We start from the raw sequence: 18,926 nt of genomic DNA, 5'->3' as shown, positions 1-18,926 counted from the left end.
ATTGGTACTGAGGCTAGTATGTATGGATAAGAGGATATCAGTACTGGTCGAAGAAGAGGTTTCATTTATAAAATTCAACCTGCAGACTTTGATGATCCCCCATTGGATGATTCTCCCTGCAGAGTGGGTGGGGGTGGGATGGGGAGATGATGGGGGAAATGGGAGGACAGATGGGAGAGTGAACTGAGATTGGTATGTAAAATAAGATGGCTTTAATTTAAAGAAAAATTAACTTAAAAATTTCAACCTGCTATGAGTATAAAACTTAAAGCAGAATATAACCTGCTAAAAAGAATAAACGTCTGAGTTCTAAGCATTGGTTATTTATTCACCATAGTATTTTCAGTTCAGTGATTTTTCTTTGTTAAAAACTATAGAGTAAAGAGGAATCACCCTTTTATCTGATGTTACTCAGAAAGGTGAAGTGAAAAACAGGGAGCACTTACCTGTTTTTTTTATAGGTTTTGCACAAATTATCTCATCGATTAACACTAGAGTATCACTTCATGTGACTGGAATGAAGTATCTTATATCCTACTTAGGGTTTCTATTGCTGTGATGAAATACCATGGCCGAAGCAACTTTGGGAAGAATGGGTTTATTTCACTTATGTTTCCAGATTGCTATTCATTGCTAAAGGAAGTCAGGACAGGAACTCAAACAAGGCAGGAACCTGGAGGCAGGAGCAGGTGCAGAGGTCATGGAGGGGTGCTATTGACAGTCTTGCTCACATGGTTTGCTCAGCCTGCTTTCTTATAGAACCCAGGACCACCAGCCCAGGGGTAGCACCACCCACAATGGGCTGGGCCCTTCCCCATCAATCAGTAATTAGGAAAATACCATACAGGCTTGCTTACAGCCCCACCTTGTGGAGACAGTTTATCAGTTGAGGTTCCCTCCTTTCAGGTTGCTTAAACTTGTGTCAAGTGAACATAAAACTAGCCGGCACACCTTATCTGCCATTGTATCTCTCACATAATGCATACTGAATGGACCAAATTTGTACTCAAGAATGAATTAATGAATCACTCTATAATATGGAGCATATGTTAAATCCCTGTCCATTTTATAGGTGGAGTACATTGCAGAAAAACTTAGTGACTTGCTCAAGGTCATACAGTCAATAACCAATGCTGCCAAGCCTGGAGGCCAGCTCTATAGATTCCAAAACCTCCGGACAAGAGTATACTTTTAGTGATTATTTCTGCAGTTGTTAAAACCTGAGGGTATTTTTTGTTTTTTGTGGTTGCTTTCTAAGATTTATTTATACAATAGCGTTAATTGTTAATGCACCACGATCTCTGGGCTCCACTTACGTATCTATCTATAAAACAAGAGAATGCATAATTAGATGACTTGAGTTCTCAGCTGGTCTGATAACATGAGATTAATTTACAATATTGTGTATAATATTTTTGTCAGAGCCAGATATCAGAGAAAGGGTGTTAAAGATGGAGGCTAATGAATCTAGATCAGGTAGTTGAGAGCAAGGAAACCCAAGAATCACTGCCACACATACATTTCTTTTTTGCTTGTTTTTCAAGACAGGGTTTCACTGGGCTGTATAGCCTTGGTGGTCCTGGATCTCACTCTGTAGACCAGGCTGGTCTCAAGCTCACAGAGAGCTCTGCCTCCTCCTGAATGCTGGGCTTAACTGCATGCACCACCACTGCCTGATTCAGATACATACATACATACATACATACATACATACATACATACATACATACATATTCTTATTTTACATATTGATCCTAGTTCCTTCTCCCTCCCATGCCCCCTTGAACTCCCTCCCATCTCATCCCCCCTCACTCCACAGGAAAAGTGATGCCTTCCAGGAGGGATCATCAAAGTCTGTCAGGTCAACTGTCTCTGTGGGTTTCTGTAGCCAGATTTTCAAATACATTTCTTAATACTGAGAGAAAACTGTCAACTGGAAGCTCTCCTTAGTAATCCAGGGATGTTGTTCCCTGGTAGATTTAGACTGCAAAATGGCTGTGGGGAAATTCTGATTGTCATCAAACAACTTTTCTACAAGCTTTCTGGCCACCAGGTCTGTACCTGATAGCTTTGCTGACCAGCTAACTTCTCTCCCTCCCTGTTTACCATTGGTGCACAGGATGCCAACTTCGGCCATGTGCTCTATGGCTGTGAGTGGTCAATGGATAAACTTTTGTAACACATTCATTGGAAATAGACTCTTGCTGTACTTGCCACCAACTATTTCAGAGATTATTTTCAAATTTTTACTTCATTAAAAAAAAGCCATTGTAGGTACTGGTAGCCCAAATACTTAAGCGTTCTTTGCAGCAACTCTGTAAGTATTCACTTCGATTCCATTTGCAGCTTTTTTTGTCTTTTCAAGACTGAATTAGTCCTGACACCTTAGAGTGACATATTGTTTTCCAGAAAAATCAAATAAGAGTTGAAGGCCCTTGTAAATTACTGCCTCTAGTTTCCTTCAGCCAGTAGCTCGTTTAAAATGTACTCAAATAGGAGATGTCAAGAACATTCAGTCTAGTGTATTTGCCTTGGTTAGAATGGTATAATTCAACTACACAATGACGGAGAAATGAAAACCCAGCTAGAATGAGAGACGCTGTCTCATGCAACTGTTAACTATGACACTACATTTACTGAGCAGAAGGAAGCACTATGTGTGCTCCCCTGCAGAACATAATTCTAGGGTTCAGACTGGCTAGCTCCCATTCTCTGCCACTTACCAGAAATTTCGAACGATGGAATTGTGACCCTTTCTAAGAGTTGCATTGTTGAAAAGTATCCTCAAATTAGACAGCATCTTCTTTTACTAGTGCAAAAGAGGAAATCTCTGTTCTGAAGAGCTCCTCAGCCAGCCAGGCAGTGAGGGCCACTGGAAAGCAGAGAACGCTTCAGTTGCAGAGAGGGAGCAAAGGTCTTAGCACCCTTCCCCTAACTTATCAGATCAGCCTGCTTAGAGATAGAGCAGGGCACAGTGTGGGGCCACTTGGACTTTAAGCCTAACTCCAGTGTTGATTTTTAAAGAAAGAACCTAACTGTTTCAGAGCCCAGCCTCTTCTTTATTCAGTATGTATTTATGCTGTCACTTGCTTGTATAAAATCAGTTGACAAGTACCCACTGAGCACATAATATATGCAAGGCACTGCCGTGCTGGCTGCTGTGAAGGTACACAGAAATAACTCATTCAGAAAATGGGAATTGTCAGTACAAAACCACAGATGGAGATATGACAGCCCTGAGTATTTCTGTTGACTTCACTTTCCTACCTGGCACTCCCATCCTTTCTACAAAAACAGATAGGAAAAAGGGCAACTCGAAGTTGGGTTTCCATGGCAAAAAGCTAGAGACGCATAGAGGTATAATAAAAAAAGATCTTGGTCCCAGGGCTCCTTTTATGTCTTGCACATAATAGGTCTTTAATAAATAAGTAGGTATTTATCAATTCTGGTATGCACTTCCATTGAGTAGCTGTGATTCCTCATGCAACTCCCCAGGTCACTGAGGTCCACAGCTTCACATCCATTCCTTTATCCATAGCTTGGAATTGACTAGTTTCAAATTCTCATCTAGGATAGACTAGAATTTCAAAAGAGGAAATGATCCTATCACTGCAGAGCTTAAGATTTCAACAATAGTGACGACATCTGTAAATAATATTCCTAGTACAAGCCCATATGAAAGGTTCAGAGAAAGATGTCCTTCATAACACACAAGAGGGAAAACTAAGCCAGGAAGGGTGGAAGACAAGACAGGGGGGGGGAAAGGATGTCAAATGCTATAGGTCTGACCTGAGCAAGTGGAAGCTCATGAACCCCAATTTGACCTCTAGGGAACCAGCATAGGACAAACCAGACCCCCTGAACATGGGTGTCAGCTAGGAGGCCTCTGGCAGTGGAACCAGTTTTTATCCTTGTGCACAAATTGTCTTCGGGAGTTCATTTCCTGTGGATGGATACTCTTTTAGCCTAGATACACAGGTGAGGCAGGGGAAGACAGACATGCCCTGCTCTTCCAAAGGACCCAGTTTCAGTTCCCAGAACTCACTTTGGATGGAGCTGCCTCAAAGATCAGCTTCAGGAAATCCAACACCCTCTTCTGGCATCTACAAGAACACACACATGCACACACACACACACACACACACACACACACACACACACCCATGCACACATATATATTTGCATGACATACACTCACACAGAGACCTCCCTACATACTTATATAATACTAAGCGTTAGAAATCACAGCATTTGCATACAGTACATGTCTAGATCTTAAAAGGTTTGTGAAATTTTTGAGGGTGATATACCTTAAGCTAGATTTGAACAAATAGGGCTTGTTTTGGTGTCTGAGATGAGCACACAGCATATAAGCAGGATGAGAGACAACCTTAGAATGGGGTCATGATAGGCAGTGTTAGAAGGAGGGCTTAATCATTCATGACCTTATTAAATTTTCACACCAGCCAACCTCATGACCTTCCCTACCACCAAATTCCTTTGCAATGTAAAATAATAAATGTCTTTAGTATTTAAAGCATTCTGGACATATTTTTTAAATTGTGCATTGGTATTCAAATGCCAACAACACAAAATTAGCTCAGTGTTTGAAGTTTTTTTCTCATAGAACAATAAGGAAAAAGCAAAAACTTTCCAAAGGGTGTGGATTCAGCTAAAGATCCATATTTATTGGTTGAATGACCTTGAAAAGTTAAGTTTCTTCTCTTGCAAATGGAAAACAATATGTATACAATTTTTATTTTTGTTTAAATTAATGTATTTTATCTTTAAAGATTTGACTTTTAATTATATGGTGTGTGTGTGTGTGTGTGTGTGTGTGTGTGTGTGTGTGTGTGTGTTTGTGTTTGTGTATGAGTATGCATGAGCACATGTGCAGGCACCCACAGAGATCAGAAAATATTGTTAGACCTTCTGAATCTGGAGTTACAGAGTGTGAGTTGGGTCCGTTTTAAGAGCAGTATGTACTCCTAATCACTGAACCATATCTCTAGCCTGATAAGTTCTATTATTGGTTAAAATTGTAAATTAACATATCATAACCTTATTTTTGTTCTGTGCATACATGAGTTTTAACACCTACCTTCATTTAAGAGTAGACTATTGAAGTACCCCACTTTATAATTGTGTGAAGTGTACAGATTAGATAACTACCACCACAACCTGGGTACAGAACAGTTAACACAACAGAAGACTACTTTTTAAATGAACAGGTAACCACATTCTCTTCTCTCCTAAGCTATGAAATATTAATCTTTTCTCTCTTCCCTATACTTTTGTTTTTTCCATAATGCAATACAAACAGAACCATACAGTATGTGCTCTTTTGAGACTGGCTTCTTTCAGTCATCCTAATGCCTTTGAGATTTATCCTTTAGCTATATTATTGTACTGTCATTACTATGTTCCTTTTTTATTAAGCAGTATCTCATTGTGTGGATGTATCAGTTTATTTCCCAATTTCTTCCATTACGTAGAACTTCGATTATCTCTTGCCAGGAAGTTTGTTAATAGATCTTCTGCAAATATATATGTATAGATTTTTGTAAGAATATAAATATTATCTTTCTAGGGTAAAGACCTATGAGATAATGGCTTTACTTTTGAAGAAATTGTCAGTGCTCTCCAGGATGGCTGCATGATTTTGCAGTATCATAAGAAATACAAGGAAGGTTTAGTTGTTGCATATCCATGTCAGCATTTGGTATTGTAAGTAAGCTTTCATGATTTCCATCCTAACTGATGATGATAATTTGCATTTAGTTAAAGGATAATAATGTTAAATGTTTTTCCTGTGATTAGTTTTCATCACTCCATCTCCTCTTGAGTGATATAGGTTTAATCTTCTTTCCTGCTTTCAAAAACTGGTTTGTTTTCTTGTATCCACACACACATGTATGTAGAGGCAGTGTTTTCTTGGTATAAGACCTTTATTGGCAAAAGGTGAAAGATTTATATGACCTGAAGTTAATACTACTCAGCAGAAAAAAACAAAAAACAGAAAAAAAATGGAATCTTGATATTCTCAGGCAAATAGATGGAACTTGAAGAAACCATCCTGAGTGAGGTATCCCAGTCACAAAAAGAGGAACAAACATGGTGTGTACTCCCTCATATATGGAATTTAGACATAGAGCAAAGGATCACCAGCCTATAATTCACACCCCAGAGAAACTAGGATACAAAGAGGAACCTAAGAGATTCATATAAGGTCCCTCACAGAAGGGGAAAGGAACAATATCTCCTGAGAATAATGGGAGTGGGGGGTTAGTGAGTGGAGAGGGAAATAGGAGAAAGAGAAGGGGAGGGCATGTGGGACCAGGAAGATTGAGTTGGGGGATGAATAGACAAGAACAGAAAACAAAGAGAGAGAGAGAGAGAGAGAGAGAGAGAGAGAGAGAGAGAGAGAGAGACCTACAAGAATGACCCCAACTAACAATTTGAGGAACAATGGAAAGGCTACCTTAAGTGCCCCTCACTGATAATGAGATTGATAACTAACTTATATGCTATCCTAGAGCCCTCATCTAGTAGCTGATGGAAACAGAAGCAGACACCCACAGGTAAACACTGAGCCAAACTCCTGGAATCCAGTTGCAGAGAGAGAGAGGAGTGATAAGAAAAGTGGTCAAGACCAGGCTTCAGAAACCCACAGAGACAGCTGGCCTGAACAAGAGGGAGCTCATGGACCCCCAGACGAATAGCTGGGAAACCAGTATTGGACCGACTCAGATCCCCTGAACATGGGTCTCACTTAGAAGGTCTGGGTAATCCATTTGATATATATATATATATATATATATATATATATATATATATATATGTATATGTATATGTATATGTATATGTATATGTATATGTATATATATATATATATATATATATATATATATATACTGTATTGGATGTAGTTGCTTTTTAATTCTCAGGGCAGTACCTTTCTTAAAACAAAAATTTGTTCTTTGATCAAGTTCAGTTCATCATCTTACTCTGTTATCTTCTAAAGATTCTATAGCCTTACAGTTTACAATCAATTCAGATCCATGATCCATTCTTACTTGTTTTATGTAAAGGTTTAGGTTTATGTTGAGCTCCCCCCCCCATAAACTGGTGTTCAGTTTCCCTTTTCTTATCTTCCTTTTATGTCCTAGGTCATATACACATGCTGGAGAATCCAGTAATTCTTATTATCTTGGCAGTGCTTCATAAGCTGCAAGTAGCTTGGATGTGCATGAGAACTAGAAATAGGAAATAAAGTTGAATCAAGATAGTGAAAACACCAAATTACCTATCATCTGGCTATATTTTTCTTTCCTTGTATAAATATGTCATCCAAAGAGCTCATGATTTATAGAAAGCTGAAAATTACTGTTCAATTAACAGATGGTAATGGGACTTTGACTAAAAATATTGACTCAGGGATGTTTTCTTTCTACGTCATTGCTAAATATTTGTTCAAACAGGCAGGCCTTAGGGAAAACTGTGAAATCAGTAAAGATTATCTCCACCCCTTCCTCACCATACCTTTTCAAGTGAGACATTTAAAGACCAAAGTTCTGAACCCTGTGCAATGCTGATCAACGGACTGAGTTCTACTATTTCTTCTCTCTTGTGAAATAGACCATATTACCATTGAAGTCATTCTCCATTTATCATTTACTCTGGTAGTTCTTGATTTTGAGCAGAGCAAAGAATTTTTCAGAGTTTACACAACAACAGAAAAATCTCAACTCTTCCTGGGTGTTTTTCATTTTTGTGATCTGATAAATTTCAGCAAAACAGAGAAGACTGTGAAACTGCACAGCACAATTTATGAGATTGGAAAAGGGCAAGTAAGTACGGTAAGTAATCCATGTTTGTGTCTGAGGCAGATGAGATGCAAGGGGCCAATTCTTTTTCAAGGATAACTCTGTTAGCTCAGGATCCCACTCAGAATTCTCAATCCATCTCCTCTCCCATAGGCTGATTCCTATCCCACCCCTTAGAAGTTCAGAGATCAACCTGTGCATAAAGCAGATTTATTAGCACACCAAAGGCTATCAGATATTAAGCAAACAAGGAAATCACAAAAGTTTAAAGTTCATCAAACATCTAAGTGACTAACAGACACTTCCATGGCCAGGAGAACGGAGGCTCTGTGAGAACCTTGGCATTGTTTTCTGTTGACAAGGGTTTAATAGAAAAGCACTGTCTGGGAAATATTTTCCATGACAATATTCTCTCTTGGAGCCCAGGTCACATGTCCTTGAATACCCTCAAAAGTCATTGCTTAGTGGATGTCCCCTTTCTCAATTTCAGATCTTGATGAAATCTGTAGTCATCTTTCTGGTTATTACCTCTCTCTTCTCTCTCTCTCTCTCTCTCTCTCTCTCTCTCTCTCTCTCTCTCTCTCTCTCTCTGTCCTGTTTAAGAGTGATGTGACATTCAGGCAATGACTTTATTCTTTCAGTTAGCATATCCACCCCCAATACAGCACGTATCACAAAGTAAAATTTGAGGAAGGGAATGCCTTTACTAAGTCATAAAACTTGGGCAATCAATACAGTACCTGTCAATACAATAAAATGCTATTTTTGTTGGAGTCATATGTTACCTTAGTGCTAATTTTCACTCCAAAAATATCATTTAAGTACCAAATGCAAACACCGGTTTCCAATAGAGCAAGTTATTTTATACAAATTAATGTCATTTGAAATTACACAATTTCTCTTTTCAAGTGAGTTCCTCACAAAAACCATTCTAGTTCACAGCAATGGGCAACTGCTTGGACTGGAGAGCACTTGGATTGTGTTCTGGTTGGTCTACAGACAGATAGTGTTCCAGTACCTGAATGGCTCTAAGATTCTACCTAAGGAGATTCAAGATCAAAATTAATTCTAAGTACTGAAACACCTAAAGCAAACAAACCCATGAACTATTTGCATGAACACAAGACTCCAGTCTGTTCCCTCAAGCCCTTCCACCTCAGAGGATCACTTTGGTCTAGAAGCTCTCTGAAAATAAGAGGAGAAATATACATATCACAAAATTGACCTTAAATTATATCAATAAATGAAAATCCATTCCAAAACAAAGTATTCATAGCTATATTATAATCCCATTTTTACCTTTAAAAAGAGATTGGTTGTGGTCATTAACCATTTATAACCAACCAAATTTAAATGGAAACAAACATTTATGAATAATATTTGAAAAATTGGGAGTTGTTCTTTCCAAACTGCTTCCTGCTGGTAGGGGGCGCTGTTATGGGGATCCTAAAAGATGCAGAAATCCTGGCTGTAGTCTGCAAGGCTGCCTTGTTCAAGCTGTTTTAAATGTTGGATCACCAGGAACTCTGTTTCAGGGTCTGGCCTGATCAAACCATGTTAATCTGTTTAGTCCACAGCTTTTCATTTTCTATGGAAATAAAAATAGAAATCCCCATACATAAACACTGAGTTGAAGTAGAACTCAGATGCAGATGGAGAGGACAAGACCAGGTGGCAGAAACACATAGAGACAGCTTACCTGAACAAGGAAGAGCTAATGGGCCACCAGACTGATAGTTGGGAAGCCAGCATGGGACTGACTCAGGCCCCCCTGAATATGGGTCTTAGCCAGATGGACTGAGCAGTCTAAGGGACCACAGACAATGGAGCCAGGATGTATCCTGGTGTACAAAAGGACTTTGTGAACACATCCCCCATGGAGGGATAACTGCCTTAATCTAGAGACAGGAGAGAAGCCCTAGTCCCTACTTCACATGACCTGTCAGATCTACATGACCCCAACTGGTTGTCATTCCCCTACATATGGAATTGGGGTGGGGGGATGGGAGGGGTTGGTCAGGATGCATGTGTAACTTTTATCTGTCCTGGAATTCACTCTGCATACCAGGTTTACATTGTAATCACAGAGATCTGCTTGCCTCTGTCTCCAGAGTGCTGGGATTAAAGGTGTGTGCCACCACACCCAGCTCCACACTGTCTTTTAAAAACCATTTTATTCTTTTTCTCTCCCAAGCCTATGTATATTTTAGAACACACTGTAAACTTTTAGTGCTTTTTCTTAATGTGAATCTGTCTTTACTGTAAATGTTTTATCTTTTTCTGACCAGGAGTCTTTATCTGGTAAACAACAATATTGCTGAAAGTCATATGAAAGTCATAGCTGTGTTAGCTGAGGTCTATTCAAAATGGCGGTAGGTACTTTTACCACCAGAACTGAGAGCTGTGCCCACTGCCTTGGTCTACTCTGCACCCAGCACCATGTTGCCGGCTTGGAGATGTGGTCACTGCCATTGCCAGTTCTTGTACACACCATTCAGTTGCTAGCAGAGCTCTTTAAAAGCCTTGTGGTTTTTTGCAGCTTATGCTGAGTCAGGAAACCTCCCTTAGAGGAGCTGCACAAGTCTTTGCTTGTCTCACTCAAAACAGAGTACAACCCAGAAAAATGCTGTTAGCAAAAAGCCTTGCTTATCTTTGTTCTTTTGTTTGTAAAACCCTTTTTTAAGCTTTTGTTAAATTTTAAGTGGAAGTTCCTATTAGCCACGTTGCGGTGCCATATGTTAGGAGTAGATTTCCCCCCATGGTCCCACAGCCATGCCTGTACCAAACAACACACAGAGACCCTGTATTAGATATAATTCTGTTGGCCATGTACTAGTTTCTTATCGGCTAGCTCTGTCTTAATTATTAACCCATTTCTATTAATCTAATTATTTCCTTGTGGTCTCATCTTACCGGAGAGTGAGCCAGGATCTCTGTTCTCTCCTCTCTCTACATGCTGACCCTCCTTACTACTTGCTCTTTCCTCCTGGTCTCCTAGTCCCTCCTATCTTCCTTTCCTATTGGCCAACAGTGCTTTATGCATTAACCAATAAGAGAAACATATTTACAGAATGACATCTCCCATCAGTACTCCATCTTTTGTTTTGATCAAAAGTTACAGCATTACCTGAGATCATTAAAATTATAATAAAAATCTATGTAAAATAGTTGTATTTTTAAAAAACAAACAAATATGATATCAGCTTAGAGAGTCCTGGAGGCCTTGTCAATTTCACATTGTCATTTTTTCCACCAACACTGCCATGGTTGCCATTGGTGTCCTTATGCTTTCTCTTACTGATGCTGTCAATTCTTCAATCTCAACATTCAGTTTATGTAGCACTCAGTCTGTTACTTCTCGACCTTTGTTAGCATTGGAAAATATGGTGCTTGCTGTGAGTACTTCCAGGTAGTTGCTGAGTCTGATCCCTTTCACAGTGATGATGACTTCCTGGATAAGGAATGTTTTCTCTGGGTCCTGGGGGTACAGCTTGGAAATGAGCCTCTCATTTACTGAGACCATATTTGTAAATGAGATGTTAGTGGACACAGAATGATCTTGCATATGTTTTCGCTCTTACTGCACCAGTAAGAGACTTCACAATGGAAGGCACGGCTCTTCCTGCCGAGACTGTGGCTGTGCATTTTTCAAGAGGGATCAACAAGTCTGTCCAACACATAAATGCCCACCACGTTTGGGTTCATGGGGTTTGGGTGGTGGTAACCATTTCCCATGGGTGGTCAAAGACATGCTCCGAAGTCCAGTTCTTCATGGTGCCAGCTTCCTGCATGGGGTCCCAGAGTGTCCGGGGGATGATGAATCACAGAAGTTCACCAGCCCCACCCTGTCCCGGCTAGCCAACCTTGCAGCTCACCTACTTGTGAATTCATCTTGGTCTTCTCTAGATTGTCTTAGATCATATCTGCTACACAGTACATTGTCTCACCTTAAGCTATTGGTTTGCTCCAGCCATCTTTTCTTAAGGCTGCTCTACTATTAACACTATCTAGAAGACAAATTTCATTAAAACCTTTTGTATCCAATATTAATGTTTGCATAGAACATTGTTCATTGGGTTTGGGTGCTCACCGTCCCTGATTTCTTCCTTCACAATTCTTCAGTGGAGTTCAGTTAGACAATTTCTTCCAGGGAATTAAGTAGGTCATATATATTCAGTTACCCTGGATTGTTACCCAGTGTACTTCCATTAAGGAATATTCAGGTCATGTGTGGATTGTTATAAGAACTATCAAAAGGTTTGGAAGTCAGTTATGGGTTGGAGAGCATCTTATTGAGATGAATTATTCAGTCTCTCTAAAACTCAGTTTCTTCCCCCATTAAGTGACACTAGCAATTGGTAGATTTGTTATGAGGCTTAAATATCATAGTAGACTGTAGAGTGCTGTAGCAAAGTGCCTATTACAGCCCTTGATAAATACTAGCTTCTGAAAAATCTCTGTCCTAGTTGTAGGCAAGCTCTAGTTATTTTCCTAGTAAAACAAGTATTGATGTCTGCTTCTTTCTTTCATCTATTATTTGGAATTGTTATTTAAAAGTCACTTTAAAATAATTGTCAACCTCTAAATTAATCAAAGATCAAAAAAGAAAGATATTCAATGTTTCTCAATGGGAAATGGTGTCTTCTCATGGTTTCTATTCTCTATACATGATGTGAAAACAAAAAATCCTGTTCTCAATATATCAACTGCCTAATATTGTGAGTTTCTAATTTTTTACCGTTCTTGCATAAACTTGTCATGCTATAGCCTACTTCATTTGAGATAGAAAGGAGATAATGTAATTAATGATTATGAAGTGCCTCAAAACTACAAAGCACTCTATAATGCCAAGAGCAAATTTTTGCCTGCCAGTGGAAAGTAGAAGTATAAAAATGTCTCACAAAATCACTTCCTGCTATGGCCACAACCCTATTCTTCCCATTAACATTTACAATTCAAGCCTGCTTATTCAAAGCAATGAGAAACATGAAAGCAATCCAGTCATTTTCTAAAATATGCTTCCCTCAGTCAAGATCTGATGACAGTAATGTATGAAGATCACCTTCAATTCCTGATGTCATTGAGTCACCTAACCCAGAGTTCCTCTCTGTAATTAATGAATGTGCTGCTCACATCTCTTTGGCATGTGTTGGTTAGCTTTCAAATGTTCCTCAACTTATAATGGGAGTTACGTCCAAATAAGCTCATGCATTCAAAATGCCTACTCTATGGAAAGTTGTAGCTTAGCAACGTAGTACATGGTAAATTGCTGGTTATTTCCCTTTGTGATCATGCAGTTGAGTGGGCACTGTGACTTGCTCTTGCTGTCTAGCACAGGAGCTTATTGAACTGTATGATGTTCGAATAGAAAAATGTTTAAAATTGAATTGCATACTCATTTTCTGTTAAATTTGTATTGTTTCATACACTATAAAGTTATAAATCACAAAGAAATCACTACCATGGGTTTTTTCCCTATATGTGCATTGGATCATATCAGAAAGACCCCAGACAGAAAGCATAACTAACCCGGGCAATCTGGTTTAGGAGGAGGTAAAGGGGAAAGTTCACTATTTAGTTTAAGAGAAACTATAAGATTGACTTAAAACAAAAGCTATTTGCTAGTTGTCCTACTATAATTTTAAGTGGAACAGCATTTTAATCTTGCCAGATGAAACTGCCTGGAAGCCCATCCAATTTTCTGTTTGAAGGAAACTGACGACTTTCACAGGAGCCTACAAAAGATCACAGCATGTAAAAGGATGAGAAAAAAAATTATGTTTTCATTGACTGGCATGAATATGTCCTTCACTCATGATTTAGAACTACTCTGGAATCAAAGTCATGTGAAAGTATTTCGCAATTTTGAAAATGACCAAAATTTTCTGTACACTCTGTGATGTTTTCTTGCTTTCACCCTGACACTGCCTTTTATTTTGCTAGAGTGATGTTGGCACCTGAGATCTTTCCTTAACTCTATTAAGTAAGTATAATTAAAAGTTATTTGTGTTCAATTATTTGCTTATCTGCTTGTCTGATTGTGCTTTCTCTTTTCATCAATACCAATTTTGCCTTTATTTAATCCAAGTGGTTAAATAATTAGATAGATAAGAGATTTAAATAAAGCTGATGCTTCAACCTTGATAAGACCTTTAGGCCTCCTAAAATATCAACTTCCTTTATCATTGTGCTCCGTTAGATTCACCTTGATGTTTATACGCATTTTAAATTGGTAGAGAAGAGATAAGTTATTAAGGAAACTACGAAAATCAATATGAAATGTCAAGAAGCAAGCGAGGAACAATGCTCCTATATTTACTATTATAGAGAATTTCAATAAATACATAGAATTGGCATGTGTAAAAGCCTCATAGTCAAAGAGGAACTAGCTTAACACAATCATTTGAAACAACTCATTGAATAAAAAGGAAAATCTTACATGGTGTATTTCTTAAATTCTTAATATAAGCATAATTCCTTCCAAACTACATTCAGGAGATGTCGTCAATCATGCTTTAAACAGATGGACTCTGAATATCTTAATCCAATTCTCTTCTCCAGGAACACTAGATAAGTATAGCGACATTCTCCAAAGTTGAAAATGTAGGGAGAATGTGAGAAGTAGTAAATAACTTTGGTGTTCCTAATAAAAGCTCTTCCAGCATGGTTTGAGAAATAAAAGGAGTTTTTAGTACAGAGAATCAGAACCTCACATCCAGTCCCCATTGTATGCCTTACCATATAATTATTTTGTTGTGCTTCCCTCTATAACCTACAAAGCCAGGTTATGAGGAGAGGACCCAGTGGATTCTTCCACGTAGGATTTTGAAACTTGGATCACTGAAGAAATGATGCTGATGAAATTGACAGTATCCTTAACAATAAACAGAGCTGATTGTGTCAAGGCCTTTGCCTGGCCTTGCCTTGGCATCCAAAACCAATGCCTGTAGACTATGCAAAGGCATCAACTGTATCCAGACCCAGGCTTCTGTTGCTCTTGCTTTACTTCCACAGGTTATTATCTTCACCCAGGGACTTGTCTCCAGAATGCCTGCTAATTCTGAGTTATATGATGTTTTCTTACTAAATTATTTTCTTTCAAGAACTCTGATTCAGAAATTGCTATCATAAACTAAGCTGCAGAAAAACTTAATAAAGATCAGAATTTGCTGGCAGGAAGTAACATCCCTCTTCAGAAATACAGCAACAAATTAGCTTGTCAGTTGCCCATAGTCATCTGCAATGCCCATCATTTATCTAACTCAGAAAGAATAGTATGAAGAGTCTTAGGAATTAATTCAATGACAGATAATGAAGTGGCTGCTCTTTACAATAAATAGCTTAATAGTATTAAAAAAAGTAATTTGCCTTAGTAGAACTGAGATGGTCAAATATAAATTCAGACTTAGATCCAGTGTGCGGATTATAATTATAATATCTGTGGTATTCACAGCTCTGACAGGTTTCAGAGTTGCACATTGTGGTATTAACAGAGTTAGTTTGAAAGCTGAGAAATTGACACAGAAATATACGAGAGGATTTAGAAGGCCCTATGAGGGCTGAATTCTTAATTCCCATTGAATGTCCCTTGCTAGATTAAGAAATCTCTCCTACCTTTCCTGATGAAACTGTTGTTACCTTAATTGAAGATATTATTTAACCTGAGAGAGTTACCCCACAATGTGAAACCAGTTCTCTTCATTCACTTTGCTTCCATATTGCTTGTTGGATTTAACATGACCTTGGGGAGGTGACATTAACAAAGGCAAAAAAACAGAGAATACAACCACATTTCTACATTTCTAGCTTTTTTTAAATGTAAAACCCCAGGAAATATATATAGGGAAAGACAATGAAGATGCTTAATCAAGGTTGAGAAATGCAACGTTAGATTGCTGTGAATCTAACACCCCAAGATTCCTGGTGAAATGGGCAGCTACCCTTAATCCAAGGGATGCATAAGGCAAAGGAGTGAGAAAATATCTGGGGCACTAATCCATACAACTTCATGAATTAATAGTCCCAGAGAAGTGAAAAGATGGAAGAAATAAAATTAAGGGCTGGAGATAAGAAGGTTTTGAGAAAAAAATGTGAATGAACGTTTTTTTCTTTCTTTTTTATTATTTATTACTTTACATGTGAATCCCAGTTCTCTCTCCCTCCTTCCCTGTCTCCTTCCTTCCTCCCTCCCTTTTACCCTCTCTGCCCTCTCACATGCACCCTAACCACCCTCCCCTTCCATCCCCCACCCCAATTCCATATGTAAGGGAATGCCATCCAGTTGGGGTGATGTAGATCTGACAGATCATGTGAAGTAGGGACTAGGACTTCTCTCCTGCCTCTAGGTTAAGGCAGTTATCCCTCCATGAGGGATGTGTTAGCAAGGTCCTTTTGTGCACCAGGGATACATCCTGGTTCCACTGTCTGAGGTCCCTTAGACTGCTCAGTCCATCTGGCTGAGACCCATATTCAGGGGGGCCTGAGTTAGTCCCAGCTATCAGTCTGGGGGCCGTTAGATCCTCCTTGTTCAGGTCAGTTGTCTCTATGTATTTCTTCAGCCTGGTCTTGTCCTCTCCATCTGCATCTGGGTTCTAGTTCGACTCAGTGTTTATGTATGGGTGTTTGATCCTGTTTTCAACAGGCATTAGTTGAGGGCTCCATGGATAAGTTAGTTGTTGATCTCACTATCCGGGAAGGGCGTTTATGGTAGCCTTTCCATGGATGCTCAAATTGTTAGTTGGCAGCAGTCTTGTGGGTCTCTAGACCTTTCTTTGGGTTCAATTTTCTCCTCAAACCAAAATTGGCTCCCTCTTTTATGTTCTCTCTCTCTCTCTCACACAAAGACAGGAGAGAGAGAGAGAGAGAGAGAGAGAGAGAGAGAGAGAGAGAGAGAGAGAGAGAGAGAGAATGAACTTTTCTTTTTCTTACGGTCAGACTGTTGATGGGCCTGTGAATGGAAACTAGAAGATATACTATATGGAGGAAATTTCAGTCTGTCTTATTTATTACTCCTATATATTTCCAAAATAAAACTACCCTGGCTCTTACAAAATGTTACATTGTGTTTTAAGGTTATAAACATTTTATAAATATCTATGTAAATGATGGCTAAAAAAACCCTAAGGTCATATTGAAAGTCATGTGCGTTCATTGACATTTAGAAATCAGTAGTCCCAAGGGTTGAGTGACTGCATATATGTATTTCAACTGTCCAACATTTGAATTCCTAAGTAGATATGTAACTTAGCCCTGCCTTATTGTATAAAGATCTAGAATGATAACAGTGGAAGGGGCATTCTTGAAAACAGGAAGTGGAGGAAGGAAGGAAGTGAGAAAGACAACTTGAAACTGCAAATACAAAACCAGGCACCCTGTATTCTCTATTGTCTTAAACTGTTGTAGTTTAAGGATTGAAGAGGCCATTTAGCAGTGAAGCATTCTTTTTAAAAAAGGGACAGAATATTCTTTCTGAACTTCATTTATGTATTTGCACTGAAGAATGAACCTGGTACCTTGTACATACTTAAGAAGCACTGTATCATTGAGTTGTAGGCCCAATCCTGAACTCTTCTTTAATATCTAGAAATCTCCAGTTATATGAGTATTTTAATATGAGTGTTGAAAGAAGGAAGCACATGGATTCCCAGCAAAGAAGTGTAAGGTGGTTGATAGTGTCTATTCCTCAGCAAAGATGTAGGCAGAGCAATTAACCTACTCAAATGGATGTTTTCACTCAGGACTTTGCTCTTGAGAATGTGAGCAAATTATAAAGGGACAATGAAATTAGCAGTATGCTGAACGCAATTGCTGTGCCTGGCACTAATAGCCTATCCAATTTGTGTCTGCTAGGTTGCCGTTCTAGATCAGTCTTTTCTTTTTTCTGAGGCCTGCTTTCTCATTTAGTCTGGATATCAGCTGCTAACTTCAAGTGGCAGGTGTAGTGCCTACTGAGCACATGTGCATAGGCTTTATCAAAGAATTACCATGTCTTTCAGCCTCTGGCTAGGTTTGGCCACTGGAGTCATACAGGGAGAATGGAGGGACAGAGTGAAGTGAAGTTACATATACGAACTCATTCTTCCACCCTTATGTTGACGCCTTGGTTTGGCTTATTCTCAACAGAAATTCGGTTTTTCTCAAGGCAGTGCCACTCTGGCTGTCTCTCCTTTTGGGTTCTAACAAATGCTCTGTTCCTTCATTGCTTCGGGCCACACCATATCGACAGTCCCACTGATGTTAGCCCTAAGTGGTCACACCATTCTTTCTGTGTGTTCTAACAACTTTTCAAATGAATTATTTCTAAGTAAATTCTTCTCAAATTATCTTTATTATTTATTTATTTATTTTTATTTTACATATTGATCGCAGTTCCCTCTTCCTCTCTCCCTTCCTCCCTTCCTCCCTCCCTCCCATGCCCCCAACCACCCTCCCATTCCATTCACCCCCCCACACACACACTCCCCATGGAGGGTGATGCCTTCCAGGAGGTATCATTAAAATCTGTCAAGTCATTTGGAATAGGGTCTAGGCTCTTCCTCCTGTCTCTAGGCTAAGGGAGCATCCTTCCATGGGGAACATGTCCCCAAACTCCATTCGTGCACCAGGGACACATCCTGGTTCCACTGGCAGAGGTCCCTTAGACTGCCCAGGCCTTCTAACTGAGACCCACATTCAGGAGGTCGGATTCAGTACAATGTTGGATTCCCAGCTATCAGTCTGGCGGTTCAAGAGCTCCCCTTGTTAAGGTCAGCTGTTTCTGTGGGTTTCTGTAGTCTGATCTTGACCCCATTTTCTTATCACTCCTCCCTCTCTACATCTGGATTCCAGTTTGGCTCAGTGTTTACTTGTGAGTGTCTGCTTCTGTTTCCGACAGCTACTAGATGAGGGCTGTATGATAGCATATAGGTTAGTCATCAATCTCATTATCAGGGAAGGGCATTTAAGGTAGCCTTTCCACTGTTGCTCAGATTGTTAGTTGGGGTCATCCTTGTAGGTCTCTGAACATTTCTCTAGAGTCAGTTTTCTCTTCAAAACTATAATGGCTCTCTCTTTCATGACATCTTTCTCTCTCTTTGTTTTTTCTCTTGTATATTCCTCCCC

At 39.2% G+C, this 18,926-nt stretch overlaps 1 protein-coding gene and 1 pseudogene across 1 annotated transcript in view; both read right to left on the bottom strand.

Annotated features, from left to right (window-relative positions):
• Positions 1 to 2,942, bottom strand: part of Otc (ornithine transcarbamylase) — a 63,024-nt gene extending 60,082 nt beyond the window's left edge. Inside the window, exon 1 of the mRNA XM_051177933.1 lies at positions 2,724 to 2,942. Coding sequence (XP_051033890.1) covers positions 2,724 to 2,800 — 77 coding nt within the window. The 5' untranslated portion in view covers positions 2,801 to 2,942. The remainder of the gene's footprint in view (positions 1 to 2,723) is intronic.
• An 8,116-nt stretch (positions 2,943 to 11,058) lies between these two features.
• LOC127217119 (PRELI domain containing protein 3B-like) lies at positions 11,059 to 11,599 on the bottom strand (annotated as a pseudogene).
• Between the last annotated feature and the right edge of the window lie 7,327 nt (positions 11,600 to 18,926).

This window comes from Phodopus roborovskii, unplaced genomic scaffold (assembly GCF_943737965.1).
Source record: "Phodopus roborovskii unplaced genomic scaffold, PHOROB, whole genome shotgun sequence".
Lineage (NCBI taxonomy): Eukaryota > Metazoa > Chordata > Mammalia > Rodentia > Cricetidae > Phodopus > Phodopus roborovskii.
The sequence above is the reverse complement of the archived record's forward strand: the minus strand, read 5'-3'. Positions and strand labels throughout refer to the sequence as shown.